The 17,147-nt window shown below is 28.2% G+C and overlaps 3 protein-coding genes and 1 non-coding gene across 5 annotated transcripts; 2 read left to right on the top strand and 2 right to left on the bottom strand.

The window, feature by feature from the left end:
- The first annotated feature begins 2,372 nt into the window (after positions 1-2,372).
- Positions 2,373-3,784, top strand: LOC127242301 (NAC domain-containing protein 92-like). Of its 2 annotated transcripts, none has more exons than XM_051261786.1 (3): positions 2,373-2,735; positions 2,820-3,100; positions 3,195-3,784. In XM_051261786.1, exons 1-3 carry the CDS (start codon positions 2,492-2,494, stop codon positions 3,546-3,548), a joined length of 879 nt encoding a protein of 292 aa, XP_051117743.1. In that variant the 5' UTR covers positions 2,373-2,491; the 3' UTR covers positions 3,549-3,784. The 2 variants fall into 2 exon arrangements, with proteins under 2 accessions (XP_051117743.1, XP_051117742.1); XM_051261785.1 differs by having other exon boundaries at positions 2,376-2,735; positions 3,192-3,778.
- A 5,707-nt stretch (positions 3,785-9,491) lies between these two features.
- LOC127242300 (SPX domain-containing protein 4) lies at positions 9,492-11,538 on the top strand. The gene is made up of 3 exons (XM_051261784.1): positions 9,492-9,919; positions 10,650-10,815; positions 10,910-11,538. Exons 1-3 carry the CDS (start codon positions 9,671-9,673, stop codon positions 11,365-11,367), a joined length of 873 nt encoding a protein of 290 aa, XP_051117741.1. The 5' UTR covers positions 9,492-9,670; the 3' UTR covers positions 11,368-11,538.
- A 1,181-nt stretch (positions 11,539-12,719) lies between these two features.
- TRNAA-UGC (transfer RNA alanine (anticodon UGC)) lies at positions 12,720-12,792 on the bottom strand. The gene has a single exon. It is a non-coding gene; the product is annotated as a tRNA-Ala (tRNA).
- A 566-nt stretch (positions 12,793-13,358) lies between these two features.
- On the bottom strand, positions 13,359-16,697 carry LOC127242446 (vesicle transport v-SNARE 11-like). Its single transcript, XM_051261992.1, has 6 exons — positions 16,549-16,697; positions 16,368-16,467; positions 15,239-15,297; positions 14,959-15,147; positions 14,641-14,811; positions 13,359-13,715 (listed from the first exon to the last, which is right to left on the bottom strand). Exons 2-6 carry the CDS (start codon positions 16,459-16,461, stop codon positions 13,563-13,565), a joined length of 666 nt encoding a protein of 221 aa, XP_051117949.1. The 5' UTR covers positions 16,462-16,467; positions 16,549-16,697; the 3' UTR covers positions 13,359-13,562.
- Positions 16,698-17,147: the final 450 nt, after the last annotated feature.

The following is a 17,147-nucleotide window of genomic DNA, read 5'->3' as shown; positions in this document are numbered from 1 at the left end:
AAATTTGCATAACATTTTATGGTATTTTTACTCGATATTTTGTATTTAAATAATATTTAGATATGATAATCTATTTTTATAAATAAATTATATAGTAACGTATTTTTTAATTTTTTTTTTATCATTTACTTAATAAAAGTAAATTGAGGTGTATATAATGAAAATAGGGAATATTTTATATATATAACTGAAAATGAGATTAAATAAATTTATTATTGAAAATGAGATATAATTTATTTATTACAACTTGTTTAATACTTGTAAAATCAACTTTGGTCTGCAAAAAAATTTAATGAAGTTCCATATAAAATGCACACGTGTCACTGTACTTACATTTTTTAATTTTTACTCCCTCAGTCCCATGTATTATGAGCCTATTACTATAGATACGATAATTTAGGTAAAGTGTGATTCGTAAATAATTAAGAAGTGTATTAGTAAAAATAATTATTGTATAATAAAAATAATTGTGGATTAAAATTAAGATAACTAAATAGTTTAATTAAGATTAAAAAATTATAAAATTTAAAATGAGATTAAAGTGTATAATTATATTTCCAAAAAAGGAATGGAAAAATTATGTGGGACGGACGAAAATAAAAAATAGGGACGGAGGGAGTATTTTCTTTCAAATATAAAATAGCTCATTTATGTTGTTATTTGTATTATTTTTAGGAGTTTTTAATTATGGTGATTTTTTTTTTTTTTTTTTTGCAAAAAAAAATATTGAATTTGATAGTTGTATATGAGAATTATTAGTATTATTATAAATTATATAATACAAAAATGGAAACATATTTTGCAATAATTTAGAATGTCTTATTTATTTATTGTTATTATTATTATTATTATTATATATTCTTTACTTGATATTTATCATTTATCTTGACATAAAAAAGTTACATTTAATCACCATTTTCATTTTAAATAAATTTTTAAAAAGTACAACATAAATAATTAAATTGAAAATCAATTGAATATTAATTCGAATTTGAAATGACCTCAAGCTCGATTCATTAACTAGTTATTTTTAATTGAATTTTAATATAATCTATAAATTTCTATCACAATTTAAAAATATAAATTTACATATTTAACGTAATAATTATTTTAATGTTTTTATGCTGAATCAACTTGACCATGAATTTGAACCTTACAATAATTTATAACGATTTTTCCCTTACATTATATTTAGAAATTAAAAAAAAAATGTAAAAATCTCATTAGAGAAACTCTAGAGAAGCAAGTTTTTTTTTTTTTTTTTCGATACAATTTTTACAATATATTTTATATTATTACAAAAGTTAATATTAAATATAAAATATTATGTTTATATTACTGATACGATTCATGTATCTTATATATATATAATTCAAATCAAAATATTAAACAAAGAAACCCTATATATATATTTTTTTCAATTTTGTTACTAATTAATTTTTTTTTAATAAAAATAATACCTATTAATCTTATTCAATAAAATAAGTCCTCCATATAGACGTTTTACGTAGCTACGAGTAGATGAACTTTGGTTAAACAAATGGCGACTAAGTCCCAAAAGCTTCCCTTTCAATTTATTTATTTATTAATTTTTCTGACTCCAGAAATTAATTGTAAAATTAAATGTGAATCAATAAAGTTACTAAACTAAAAGTCAAAATTCCAACAGATAATTAAAGATTCTCCATTGGGTCTGCTTACGTCACGATTGGTACTTCATTTTGTAAAAAATAATAAAAAAATAATAATAAAATCCTAAATTCAACTGTATCTGTTATTAAAATATTTTAAAAACCCAACTATTAGGAGTATAAAAAATTATGGCCATCCAGACCCACCCACCTACCCCACAGCACAAAAGTCTATTTTCATTTAATTAATTAGTTTATCTATATGTATTAATATTATTTTTAATTAAATTAATATTGTTTATTTGATATATTTTTAATAAAAAAATATATATTTTTTTTATAAAATATCATATTAAATATTATTTAAACAAATTTAAATCAATATTTAATTTTAAATTAATTTTAAACTATAACTAAATAAACTCATTATATAGTACTCAATCTCTCAATTATATTTAGTTGTTGGTTTCAGAACATAGATTAAAAAATATATTTTATTAAAAAAATAGTAAAAATAAAAATATAATTAAAATAATGAATATATAATATATATTGATATTTTTTTTAAAAATATATGTACATACATTTTTAAAAGAAATATTGAATAAAGAACAATATATTATATTTTCTAATATAATTTTATATTATTATTATTATTATAATTATAATTACATACAAACGTTGTACGAATGTCTCTCTGTGTTCTTCCTCAAGACACTTCACATTCACATATAAATGAGACCTTAATTTTTCCACCGATCCTCGTATCCTACCTAGCTTCCCAAATTTCTTCCTCCCTATCTCTTCTTCTCCTCCCTTTTTAAATACACACGACTATGATTTAATTACAGCAATCTTTCATGATTCCACCCACCCCCATAACCCCCCAAAATCCCCTCCCTTTCATGGACAATCTCCCCTCCGATAATTCCATTACAGCAACCAACGACGATCCGACCGATCTGCCGCCAGGTTTCCGATTCCACCCGACCGACGAGGAGCTCATAACTCACTACTTGTCCCAAAAAGTCCTCGACACCTCCTTCACCACCAAAGTCATCGGCGACGTCGATTTGAACAAGGTCGAGCCCTGGGAACTGCCCTGTAAGTATTATCGTTGTAATAACGCAGACAACCTGTTCGACGAAATGTCTGAACAACAAAAAAACTGTATTTTCTAATGTTTAGGGAAGGCGAGTATGGGAGAGAAGGAGTGGTACTTCTTCTGCTTGAAGGACCGGAAGTATCCGACCGGGTCCAGGACGAACCGGGCGACGGCGGCCGGTTATTGGAAAGCCACCGGAAAAGATAAGGAGATTTTTCAGGACAAAGTTCTTGTCGGAATGAAAAAGACTCTTGTTTTTTACAAAGGGAGAGCTCCTAAAGGGGCCAAGACTAATTGGGTAATGCATGAGTATCGATTCGAAGGAAATTATTCGATTCGATATTCGATTCAAAATCCCGCCAAGGTAGCCGTTTATGTTTTTTTCATATCGTAATTAATCGATCGTTTTTCGATTAACGTTGTCGTCGAAATTTTCTTACGATTTTAATTTGCAGAAGGAATGGGTGATATGCAGAGTGTTCAAGAAGAGTTCAGGAGGTAAGAAAGTCCATATATCGTGTCTGAAACAGAGCAGCCGTCAGCCGCCGCCACCGTCGATGCACGGCAATGATCGCGCGACGGCGTGCTTCTCGAATTCGATCGATGATCGTGTCGTCCATGGGTTTGGTCCTTATTGTTCGAATATGCAGCCGGCGGATCGGCAATCAACGATGCTCCGGATGCTTCTCGACGTCGGCGGAGGCGACAACGACGATCGGAGAGAGGATGACGTGGCGAATTATGGGATTTTTGAGGATTTTGGAGCAGGGCAGGTAGATTACCAGATGGATTGTTTGTGGAATTATTATTGAGTTCGATATATATATATAGTGTATAATTTTAGGTTATGACAATTGAGATTTGTGTAATTTGTATGCATGATTGAGGTTGGGGTAACTTGTATGTATATATATATATATATATATAGGTGGGTTTGTTTTTAAAGTTCGTAACTTTGTAAGGAAATGAAAGGTTAGATTATAGTTGTATTTCCATAATAAATTTTTTTGGATGTTTTGTTATTATTCATTTACATTTTTTTTCTAAAATAAAAATTACATCAACTATTTATTTTTTTTCTTATAGAATATTACATCGAATGTTCCTTTTTTTTTTATTTATTATTATTATTATTTTTTTTTATCATTTCTAAAATTATGTAAAATTCTCATCTAAACAAAGTGGTATGATTTGTTAAGAAATTATTGTGGAGTTCCTTCAAGGCATCTATACTTTTTCCTATCTTTTATTTATTCACTCAAATGATAGGTATTTCATGAAATACAAATCAATGTTGGATAATGTTTGTACAAAAAGATTTTTTTATTAACAAATTTAATATATATTGTTTTTAATGTGGTTAATAAATAATATATATATATATATATATGTATATGGAGAAGCATGTTTGTAGCTTCATTTTAATTCAAATTTTTAGTGTTTGTTGATCCAATGCAATCCTAGAGAAACAAGCTTAACAAAAAAATATAAAATAACTAAATCTTCAAAAAAAATATAATTGTATGTAGTATTGTTTATAAAAATTATTATATAATTTATGTATGTGTTAGTTATATAATAACAATTTTTTATATTTGTTCATGGTAATTGATAGATTTAATAGTACATACTAATAATATATACAATAGATTGTTATAGATTTTTAGCATGTATTATTTATTTTATTTAACATATGTAGATTGTGGTGTATTAACATATTTTTTATGATGAGATCAATTGTAACATGTATGTTAACTATTGTTATATAAAATTTAAAATCATATTTGATTTGATATTTTTTTTTTATGAAAAATAACTTTAAATAGTAAAAAAAAAGTTAGCTAAAAACACATTTATATTATATTTGTATTATATTAACATACAACTCATACTGCCCGTTTATACATATACTATAATATATATTTTGTGATGTCAACGTTGTGCTAAATAACTTTTTAATGTCATTTTTTTTTTACTTACAAAATAAATAATTATATAAACAACTAAATATAATAATTCTTACATTTAAAATTAAGTTGAAGAAAATGTATTTTACTAATCAAAATTTTGGAATCAACAACACACTTTAAGAAATTATGCATAAAATTTATTAAATGAGATGAACAATTTTTACGGTTTATAATTTTTTGTTATTAATTACGGATAAAGTTGTCAACTTTTATAATAAATATGTAAATTATTAATTTATAAAATGTTAATAATATTTTATATATTAAAATGACTATTTCGGGAACGATAAACACAACTTATGTTCATTCCTTCGTAAAAGCAAACAACAATACTTACCTAATTATTTCTAAAATCATCTTAAGTTCTTACCAATTAATTTCACAACTTGTTCAATATGACTTATGATTTGATTTAAAAGAGCTAAAGATTGTCATTCTCTTTTTTTTTTTTTTTTTTTTTAAGTCACGTAACTGATTTTTTTATCATTTTAATAGCACAATTGGATCCGGTATAAAAATAGTCATGTAACTTATTTTTATTTTTTATTTTTATATATACAATTGACCCTCTAGCGCCGGGAGCTGCGAATGTAGCACACTAGAGGTTGCGTGTACGTCAGAGATGTGTCAGTCTGCTGACATGTGAACAAAATTTGAAAATCATTTATGTCAAAAAAATTTTAGTTATGAAACTAATACAATGCAAAGTTAGTCATGGACCTAAAATGATTTTCAGATATTTTTTACATGTCATCGACACAATTTTCCACATGTCACGATTCTGCCACGTTAGCAATGTTGGCACATGAGGATTATTTTTGTCAATTTTACTAGTTGTGAGATAATTTCTATACATGGTTCAATTATTCTGATAAAATGACGGAATTTTCCTTCAACTTAAGAATTAGAACTAAATTTTTTTATCATATTAAAATATGCTTGGCTTCTCGTATAAAATTCAATCTTATATACAAAGCAAACAGACCTTTTTGTGTTTTCCTCAATAGTAAATTTGAGTTCTGAGATGAAATGAAAATTAGCCATAAAAATCCAACAACTTATGATGGAAATAAAAACAAATAATAATATAAATAAAAAATTAAAGGAATATTTGGCTTCTAGCTAGAACGTTGGTCGGTATACATTATGCTCTTAATTTTTTTCCATCTTAATAAATTTTTTGAATTTTTTAAAGTAAAATTCTCTTATAAATAATTTATATATATACAAAATTATTTTTATATTAATTATGTAAAAATTTATTTACTGGACGTGCTACGAGAAGAATTGCAACTCTGCGAATTTAAAACAAAAATAAATTTCTGAATACCTAAAGAAGATAAATTAAACTGAAACGGTGTCTTCGAGAAGAGAAGAAAAGTGTTTTTTAGAATTGCTATGAAACTTGATTTTCTAACTGTTTTTTATATTTAAAATAAATATATATTACGAAGAAACTTGGTCTTTTATTTGTAAACTCCGCCTATTAGTTTTACGTCAGTTTTTCAAATATGTGACCAAAGTTAAAATTTTAACCACAGTTAGTAGTCTTCCAAACTGACATAGAAGTATAATTGAAAAATGCCAACACATTTCAGTCACTAAAATTTCGATAATTAGGTGTTGATTTTCTTTCAAATTTTTGAATCACAATTATTCCATATATATATATATATATTTTAAAAGTAATTGTCATTAATGATTTCATATCTAGTAAAAGGATTATAATAAGTAACTCATTGTGTATATTACTTGCAAGAAATTATCACAAAAATACTGTCAAACTTGTTGATAAAATACATGAACTTTTTTTTTTTAACAGAAATGACAATTCTTAACACTTCTGTAGAGTTGACGAGAAAATCCGCAAATTAAAAATTATAGATAAAATGATTCTTTTTAAAATCTTCATGACATATTTTAATATTTTTTAATTAAATTTATGTTATATTATAATTCAACACTTACAATTGCTCATATATTCTAATTACAATGCTAACTTATAACCAAAGATACATAAATTAAGTAACAATGAAAATTAAATAAATGAAAGAAATTGAAGATAAGAGAACATTATGGAATGAATCAAGGAGTATACTTGACTATACATAGTAATGAGTTTGAATTTTTTTGCATTCTTTTTTTTTTTTTTTTTTAAAAGGATAGATTTTGAATATCTACCTTTAAGTCATCTTTGAATATCTACTTTTAAAACATCTATATTATAGATGAAAAATTAACAAATATTTACTCCATACGTCCTAGATAATTTGAGCGTGTTACTGTAAACACGAAAATTTATGTAAAGTATGATTAGTAAGTAATTAATAAGTGCATTAGTCTAACTAACTAATTATTGTATAGTAAAAATAATTATAGATTAAGATTAAGATAACTAAATAGCTTAATTAAGATTAAAAAAATTATAAAATATAAAATGTAATTAAAGTGTATAATTATATTTAAAAAAAATGACAAGTTATATGAGATAGACGAAAATAAAAAATAAAAATAAATTATGCGGGACGGAAGAAATATTTTTTATTAAATTTTGAGTCTCTATAAACCAATTAAAAACTCAAAAATACTTTAAAACATCTATATAAACAAAGACCACAATATTCTATCTCACATCAAATAAATTTTTAATCCAAATAATTCAAAAAATTAAAAAATCTAATTTACATTTTGAGATAAATTTTTTATGTTCACATAAACCAAAAATTTCACTAAATATAGACTTCAAATACAACATAGGCTCAATAGAATCTCAAATTGACAAATAAAATAGCAAAACAAGAATTGAATTGTCTACACTATAATACAAGATACTATTACAAATTTGGCAGCAACATAAATTACTCTATCGTATCCCTATTGACCACCACAACATCAGCACAACTTTAGACATGAGACATTACCACATATTTCATTTATGAGGTCAATGAGAACTTCCTACAACCGGCTAATATTCAATACTGTTCAATTTATTTGATCAACTAACTTCTTCAAATCGGGCTATAATATGAGTTATTAGAACCAGACTAACTTAATGCTAATATAATATTTTTTGCTTCGGACGAGCCCGTATAGACTTGTTTTTGAAATTATTCCAAAGATTTTGTACCAGTGGAGTTATATGTACGATTAATAAAAAATGTTTTTTTATTCCTCTGTCATAATACAATAGTCTTGTTTATTATTTTTTGTCTGCCCCAAAATAATAGTCTTATTTCCATAAATAATCATATCACTTATAACTACCCTTACTCTTTCATTATTATTACACAATTGTCACTACCTTTTACTCTAATACACTCATAAGGACAAAAATGTCTTTTACATTAATATTCTTTAAATCTCGTACCAACACAACTAAGACTATACATTCAGGACGGAGGGAATAGATTTGATTTTTTTATTGAATTGAAATTGAGCTCAATTTTAATATATAATATATATATATATATTTAAATGGTAGAGATTGGGACACAACTACATATTTTAAATTGAAATCTTAAACGGTCGAAACGTGTAAAAATATTTTGCCAACACTTATCTTAAACCACTAAACGACAATACCCTCTCTACAAAATATCCATTCAATAATATAATTAATATATTAATTATTTCGAATTTGTTCTAAAACTATATTATTTTAATACTCACACATATTTTTTATATACAATTATTTCAATATTAGGCTAATATTTTATACAATCTGATATTTTTTTTTCTTAATATAGAATTCAACAAATATGCTACTATATAATTTATATAAAAAATTGTAATATTTTAATCCTCAAATTAAATTCGTTTCTTTTGGTGTTTTTAATCTCTCAATTTTATTTTTCAAAATTATTGTTTTTAATTTGAAATTTTTTCATATAAATTATCATATTTAAAATGATTTAACTTTTAAATATTAAAAGAATCAGTTGGTAAACAAATTCAGTTGCAAACAAAAGTTATTGAACTCCCTTAAGAAATTTACCTAACCTAAATTAAAATGGTTTGGTCACAATAATTGAATATATGTTACCTTGACCAATAGTTTTTTAAATTAATTTTAAAATATTGATGGAACTATTCGTGCATATATATATATATATATATATATATACTCCATTTAGAAAAAAATTTGAATTTTTTTTTTTTTTTTAAAAAGTGATTTGATTTTCAGTAAGAAAATAAATTGTACTTGGTTTAATGTTTGTGAAAAGTTTACTATAAATAAATAGTATAAAAATTTCAAATATATATATATATGTAAACAAAACTTAGTAATAATCATTTAAAAATTAAAAGAAAAAAATATTTCTTTGTGTTTTATTACTATACATTTTAAATTGTTCCATAAAAACATCTATTTGAATTGGGCCGGATTGGATCGGACTAATTCTTTTATTTAGGCCTAATACAGTAACGGCCCAATAATAATTTGGACGGGTTTGGACCGGGTCAGCCCGTTTGAGAAAATTTTCCTAAGTATATTACAAATATTTTAATTTATCTCCATATATATTCCTTCTGATCCTAATTCCACGTCACATGATATTCTTTTTAATTTATTAGGTTTTTAATTTAATTTAATTTGTTGTTTCCCCGTCATTTCCTTAATTTTATTTCCTTGATTTCATATTTTCATCCAATACATAATCACGATTTATTTTATTTTGTTGTAATTTAATCTAAAATAATTTATTGTAATTTATTTATTTTGAATAATTATTTATTTATTCCATCAGATGTCGTTGTCAGATAATAATAATAATATTGAATAGGAAGAGCCTGCAGTGGTGGGGATGAATCGGCCATGGCCGCCCGTCTCGTCTGGTCCACTTTCACACATTAGATTCCAAAGCAAATTCTCCACTTTCGTTGTTTATCAACTCGGGATTCATTGCTTTTGCCGGATATTTTTGTTGTTCCGATTCTGCGATCGGTGGTGGATAGATTGAATTATGAAATTTGGGAAAGAATTCCGGATACACTTGGAGGAAACCCTACCGGAGTGGAGAGACAAGTATTTGTCGTACAAACCGTTGAAGAAGCTGCTTAAGAATATTCCGGTCCCCGACCAGGAGAATCTGCCGCCGGAGGGGCGATTGACGGAGCTCGAGGAATGGTTCGTGGGGATTCTCAACGAGGAGCTCGATAAGTTCAATGATTTCTACGTCAATAAGGAGGAGGAATTCATCATCCGATTGCAGGTAATTTTTTGTCTTAATTTTGAATTTATTCGTGGATCGGTCGGCGCCTCGTTGTTTTCGCTTTGTGGTGATTGTTTGAAGTTATTTGGTATTTGATTTACTGATCGATTAAATAGTGATTTGATCTCTTCAATTGAGCAGAAATTTGTACTTCAATTTGTGAATTTTGTTGATAAATTGAATTAGGGTAAGCTGTTCACACATAAATTCAAATTAGATGGAAAAAAATTGCACACAAATTGAGGAAATTGCTACCTATGGAACTTGGAACTCATCAGTGTTTTTAGTAATGTAGAATGTATCTATCATCTGCCTCCCTAAAATTTTCAGCCATGGAGGATTCTGAGTTTGGGGCGGTTGGCTGTATTCAGTTGCAGAAATTGGAAATTACCAGAGTTTATTGATGTAGATGAACATGAAAACAGAGTTATAATTCAATGAACAAAATGTATGATCATCTCTTGATCTGTCTCTGTTCTAAAACCTTGCTTATGTCAATGGCAATCAAACAACAGCTGCATTAGTTTGGGTTTCGTTGTTTTTTTTAGATGAAATAGTTGTTTGATTTGGTATTTTGTATAGAAATTAGAAAATGAGTATGTTTTTGTCGAAAACACCGATCTTCCACAGTAAAATAAGTACAAATTTGAGAAAAAATCGAAGAGAACAGAGCTGTGCACACGGGAATTTTTCTTGGTTGTAATTGAGCATCTCATTTGTTATTCGCCAGACACTTAAAGAAAGGATCGAGCAAGTGAAGGCAAAAGGAAGTTCCAATGGAATTTTCACATCCGAAACCGAGTTTAGCGAAGAGATGATGGAGATACGTAAGGATTTCGTTTCGATTCATGGCGAGATGGTCCTCCTAAAAAATTACAGCTCCCTCAACTTTGCAGGTAATTTCCTCACCAACCGAGTTCTTCCATAAATCTTATTCGTTACTTACGATCATATTCTTGAAACAGAACTTTATCTTCACTCATTTATCAGGTCTTATCAAAATTTTGAAGAAATACGACAAGAGAACCGGCAAATTGCTGAGTCTACCATATACTCAGCTCGCCGTTCACCAGCCCTTCTTCACGACCGAACCTCTGACTCGATTAGTCCGCGAGTGTGAGGCAAATCTTGAGGTTTTATTTCCGATGGAAGCAGAGGTTGTTGAATCGAATCAAATCCAGGCTGCAAAAGCAAATGCTACTTCTCCTCGGAAATCAGCATTACCTCTCGGGGAAGAAACTTTAGATATATACAAAAGTACACTCGCGGCAATTAGAGCTATACAAGGCTTTAAGAAGGCAAGCTCTACTTATAACCCTTTGTCATTGTCGTATCTGTTTGGCAACCAAGATCATGAAAATACAGGTTCGGTGACAGCTGAAAACTCGCCCTGTGCCACGTTGGAGGAGGAGAATGCCGAGGAAGATCCTCCCAATTCTTCGAAATGAAAAATGGTATATATATATTTGGTGAGCAATCTGTCTCTCCTTGATCTGTTATGTTAAAAGGTGATTTTTTTTTTTTTTTTTTTTGTTTTTTGTCGAATATGGTTGAATAAATATTCCACGAACTGTAACATAACGGTGAAATATAAGTTTGATCTTGGATGGTTTAGAGGATGTGTGATAATCTTTTAGATTGATTGATTGTTCGAAGTTTCTTATTTGGTTATTCTTTGGTAAATAGTATTTCCTCCGTCTGCCTCTAAGGGTAACATTTACCTTTTGCGTCATTGTACTTAACATTAAAAATATCATTATATTTGATAATTTTTTTTTACAAATGTCCTTCTATTAGTATTATACGACACTAATTGAAGTATTTTTGCAATTTTTTTTTTAATTTGTACTAAGTTTTGATATAATAATTACTATTCAAAGATCAACACGCAAAAAGTAAATGAGGCCCTTAGAGCCGGACGGAAATAGTATTTGAATGTGATATTTTGTTTGAAAGATACTGAATAGTTTATACGCCCGAATCGTTTTTCATATGTGCAATGCTTAGATCTTTGGGTGAGGTTTGACTCCGATAGTTTCTAGTCGATGTTTTTCGACTGTTTTATGTTGAAGATATTTTACAAAAATGTTGATTAGTTCTAATGAGCGCACGACCAACTTGTCGCTCGTTGTTAATTTATGTTTTGTATTTGTTTTATGTTTTATATGGGCATTTTGTTATTTGTTATTTGTATTGTCAGTATGTGTTATGCTGCTGATGTTCCCTTCCGTTTTTTCAGGTCATATAATTCATATTTCTGTTGCACAAAAAAAGAAAAAAATATTATAATTTTAGATTTTCAATCATATCATTCATATTTTTGTGCACATATATTTAAAAAACATATAGTATTAAAAAGATTCAAGTACAGGCAGGTCATACAATTCATATTTCTGTTGAAAAAAAATAATAAATAAACCCTCTAATTTTAGATTTTCAGATCATATCATTCATATTTTTGTACATATATATTTAAAAAATATATAATATTAAAAAGATTCAAGAACAGGCCCATTTTTAGCTTAATCAAATTTATAATATAGAAGAGCCATAATCAAAATAATAATAGTCCAATTAATAATAGTCATAGGCCCAAAATAATTTAGTAGTCAAACTAATACTAATGATAGGCCCAAAACTATTTACTTAAGGCCTACATTTGTTTTCAGCTCAAACTAATTTAATAGTCATATTAATAGTATTATAATAGGCCCAAGCCAATTTAAGTAAACCGAGCCCAAAATAATTGAGCCTCACAGTAACATCGACCCACTTGAAAAAAAAAAAAACCAAAAATTGGTGGAGATGCGGGGGATCGAACCCCGTGCCTCTCGCATGCAAAGCGAGCGCTCTACCATTTGAGCTACATCCCCATTTTTGTTAATTTTGTTACATTTTATATTTATAAATGGTATTGTAGATTAGCAAATATTTTTATAAGAAAAATACTCCTGCTTAAATTATATTTCATTTTTGTTATATCTCATAACAGTAGTATCTACCTAATATTATAAATACTCTTTCAATTTATAATATATTACACAAATGTCATTATCTTTATATCATATAATACTTAATAACAGAAATTGCAAAAATTAAATGGATAAATAGATATGAGACGGAGAGAGTAATTCATAAATAATTAAAAAGTATATTAATAAAAATAAATATTATTAAAATTAAAATAATTAATTAAATTTAAGTAAATTATAAAATATAAAATTTGATTAAAGTGTATAATTATATTTTTTTTAAAAAAAAGATAAATTATGTGGACAGACTAACGAAGAGATTATATATTTGACTTTATATTTTTTTGTTAAATTATCGTTATAAATAATGGGGGAAAAAAATAATGTTAAACTTTTTTTGAAAAAATTTACCATTTATGAGTAAGGCCAAAAATACTATCGATAAATGTATGCAAACGGAGCCTAAATCAAGTTTGAAATCCCTCTTCTGTACTCAGAAAAGTAAGTACAAAAATCCCCAATTCGAAATAAATTTGATTACAACAATGCAGTTCTCATTCAGATGCAGAATCCCAAACTCGAAATTTACAAATCACAGCCAACATTAGAAACGACAAAATACTTCAAACTTCAGTACAATTCAATAGCCATATGATGTTGGTTCTTTTTGTTTACTTAGAGAGCTTGAAGTACAAGACGACGGCGATTGCGATAACCAGCACGGTAACTATCGCGATAATGATCCACTTGTTTCGATTCATCCTACTCGATATGTTGTTTATGATCCTCTTGCTCTTGCCAACGTTGTCGTCCACACCGAACAACTATGACAAAAACACGAATGATAAGACATGTTCTACATCACCGTCTCGCCTTTACATAAATTGTCGGGAAACAAATTTCATATGCCAAACAAGAAATTCAGCAAATGAATGACAACAATAGTTAAGAGTGCGATCGTTTCAAGAATATCAACAAATTACTACTATTCATCAATTTTTGTTTTTCCCCAAAAACATTAAATCAAACACCTATTTTTTATTTTTTTATATTATAATAAAATCAATTTTACATTTAAAATATCACATTAACATCTATTTATATCACATCATACAACTATTTCAATTCAAAATTTTTACTATTCAAATCCCAACTCAAAAACACACCCGAAATTATTAAGACTGGTGAGCGATTAAATCCAAGGTATCGTATCTCGTAGCTAAGTTAAAGGATAATAAATCGTTCCTAATTGATAGGATCAAACCAAGGTTGTTATTGTACTGATTATATTTGGTCAACACAGTACTGACAACACACAATATATACCGATAGAATATTAAGTATAAGCCGACAGCACAGGGTATACATTAATATAATACAAATACAATAAATAAACACGATCTCGACACAAAAGGTATATTAGCACAATTGTATAAATTATTAGCATGTGCTATCAAATTATATTTTATCCGCTGATTAGGGCTAATCATAGTCATTCCCCCAAATTAATATTTATGTTCAAAGTGTAATTTATTTTCCAAGAATAACGAATCTAAAATCAACTATCTTATAAATTAAATGTAAAGACAATAATCATATATAATAATCCATGGGCGTAATTTAAACATTTCATCACTATAATCCTATACTTAAAATTAAGCATGCCCCCGCAAAAGATTAAAATGAAAGCAACCTTTTTTCAAGATTTTAAAACACCAAACGCTAAGAATCGCCAAAAACAGTTCGTACCGTGTTATTTGCGTGTAAGAGAGACTGTCTCTGTTGATGTAAATCTTGAAGCAGCGACACGCCGAGCTCTTCTGTTTCCAGCATGACCTTTCGGCTTTCCCTTATCCTGTTACTAGAGTTATTCAGTCTTTCAGTCGACACTAACAATCTATCCCTTTGATTGGCTGATACCTGTAAAAATCACAAAACAAGTTAGCAAGTTCCTCGTATCTCAAAATTATCCTAATTTGTTATCTACATTTTGAAAAGATATAAAAAGTAGGGTAATGTGGCGATATGTTAGAAGGGATTGGAAAAGGTATATAAAATTGTTCATACAGCCAATGTATCAGCCATCCCTGCCTCCAGCAGCTCATCTCGAGCAGCTTGGTTCAAGTTTGTCGACGCGATTCGCTTTACTTCGCTCTTCAAATTGTTCAGATCAGATTTATATTCCCTCAGCTTCGCTAGAAGCACTGCCTTAGTATTAGGCTGCAAACCACGAGCCTCGATATCCATCTTCCGAATCTGTTGCATTATCAGTTCAGTTTCCAAAACAGAAACATACAATGGTGAAAAATAATTTAATCGTGCCAAGTGGACTGATCTATGTATATACCAACTCATCTGCCTCGTCCAGCCCAGATCTGATTTCTGAAATTTTTTGCTTCTTTTGTTCTGCAAATAAATAAATTTTGATATTTCATGCAATTATCCGCACCAACACAAACAAAATTGTACTAAGAAATCAAACCAAACACAAAATGAAGAAAAACAAAGATAAAATGAACAAACACAGAAGCACGACAATCCATGTAAAATGGCCAATCAAGTATGCATTAAAATGAAGCAAGCGCATAAATTTAAACAACAAAACGACGAACATATCCGAGAGATAACACATACCTTTTAGCCAAATAAAATTTAACAATACATTCACAGAAAGTCAGAAACAAAAGGAAGTGAAAGCCATTATACAAAACTAGACCTATTATATATTTTTTTTAAAAGGTAAAAAGAAAGGGAGAACACTATTTGGTCGAAAAGAAGCGAAAGGTCGAATATCAAGATGTTAAAGATTAAGTAAAACAAAAACAACACTGTCGAACTTCATTCAAGCTCATAGTTCTTAAAGTTCATGTTTTTCCCATCTTCCATTCATTTGGCCTCATCCATACAATTCGTAGAAATGGAATTTTATCCCTTTAAACATTATTATGTAATAAATCCAAATTAAACATGATAAAAATCCTATTTTTTATTTTCTATATTATGCTATAAATCAATTTTAGAATCAAAACATCAGGCATCAACTTTTATTTACATCATCCAATAACTATTCAAATTTATAATTTTACTATTCAAAATCCAAACCCCCAACCAAACACACCATTCGAAAGTAATCATCATACATAATAAGAAGCTTCGAAACTCTTCTAGAAATGAATCCCTGAGAAGAGACTGTGTTCATCATACATCACTTGGAGTGAAGTTTTTCCAAGAACTTCTGCGCAGAAAATTTTGAATTTAAATTATAGCTATAACCAATGACATGACAACATTTCCGCCATACCAGTCAGTCTGTTCAACTACTTCTACGCATATATTCGCCTCCATATTTCTATATTCTCAATTTTAGGAAGCAGATTATCTATGCACGGATGCAGAAACAGACAAAGATTACAACATCACCGCACAAATTAAAAGCAAAAATTGGATGACGAAATCAAACTAGGGCTTACGCTAACCTCCATCTAATAGGCTCGCCGCGGAGCACTTCTTCGACAGAGCCGCAGAGAGCTCGCAGTACCGCTTTTCGTAGCCTTCAAAAACCGTGCTCATCGTCACCTGGCGCAGAATTCAATCAGATCGAAATCGCCATAGTCAAAACATTTCGCGTAAAGATTAGGTAACAAAAACATCACTCACCGCAGATTAGGATGCTGAATGAATTGCGAGATCTCAGACAACGCAAATGCCAAAAAGGAAAAACAGGATCGAAAGAATTTCGTGGAATTCTCTTCAGGCAATCGGATCGAACGGAAGGAACTGACGAAATTATAAAAGCTGGATTTCTTCCCTCTGCAAAACGACCTCGTTTTAGAAGTGGTTGTGGGCCTTGTCTTCAAAGTTGGATGGTGTAGAAGGCCCAATCAAATAAATAAATTAGAATTAAGTGTATACATATATATATATATATATATAATTTAATATTTTGAAAAGTAATACTTATTTTATCAGCCAAATTTAGAATATTCGGATCCAATATAAAAATTTAAAAAAAGGTTAATATTTTTAGTAAAAAGTGATTAAAAAAAAGGTTTGAATAGTTCGAAAGTTTAGCTAGAAATTAAAAAACTAATGAAAAAAATATAATAAAAATAATAATATTTTTTGTAAATAAATTTGAATGAAAGATAATAATTAAATATTAATTTGATGATTTTATCAAAATTAATAACATGTAAATTTAAGCGAATGAATTAAAAAAATAAAAGTAAATTTGATGGACTAAATAAGTAGTATTA

The sequence above is a fragment of the Andrographis paniculata genome, unplaced genomic scaffold (genome assembly GCF_009805555.1).
Source record: "Andrographis paniculata isolate CXL003 unplaced genomic scaffold, ASM980555v1 Contig86END, whole genome shotgun sequence".
Classification (NCBI taxonomy): Eukaryota; Viridiplantae; Streptophyta; class Magnoliopsida; order Lamiales; family Acanthaceae; genus Andrographis; species Andrographis paniculata.
Note: the sequence above shows the minus strand (reverse complement) of the source record. Positions and strands in the feature narration are given on the sequence as shown.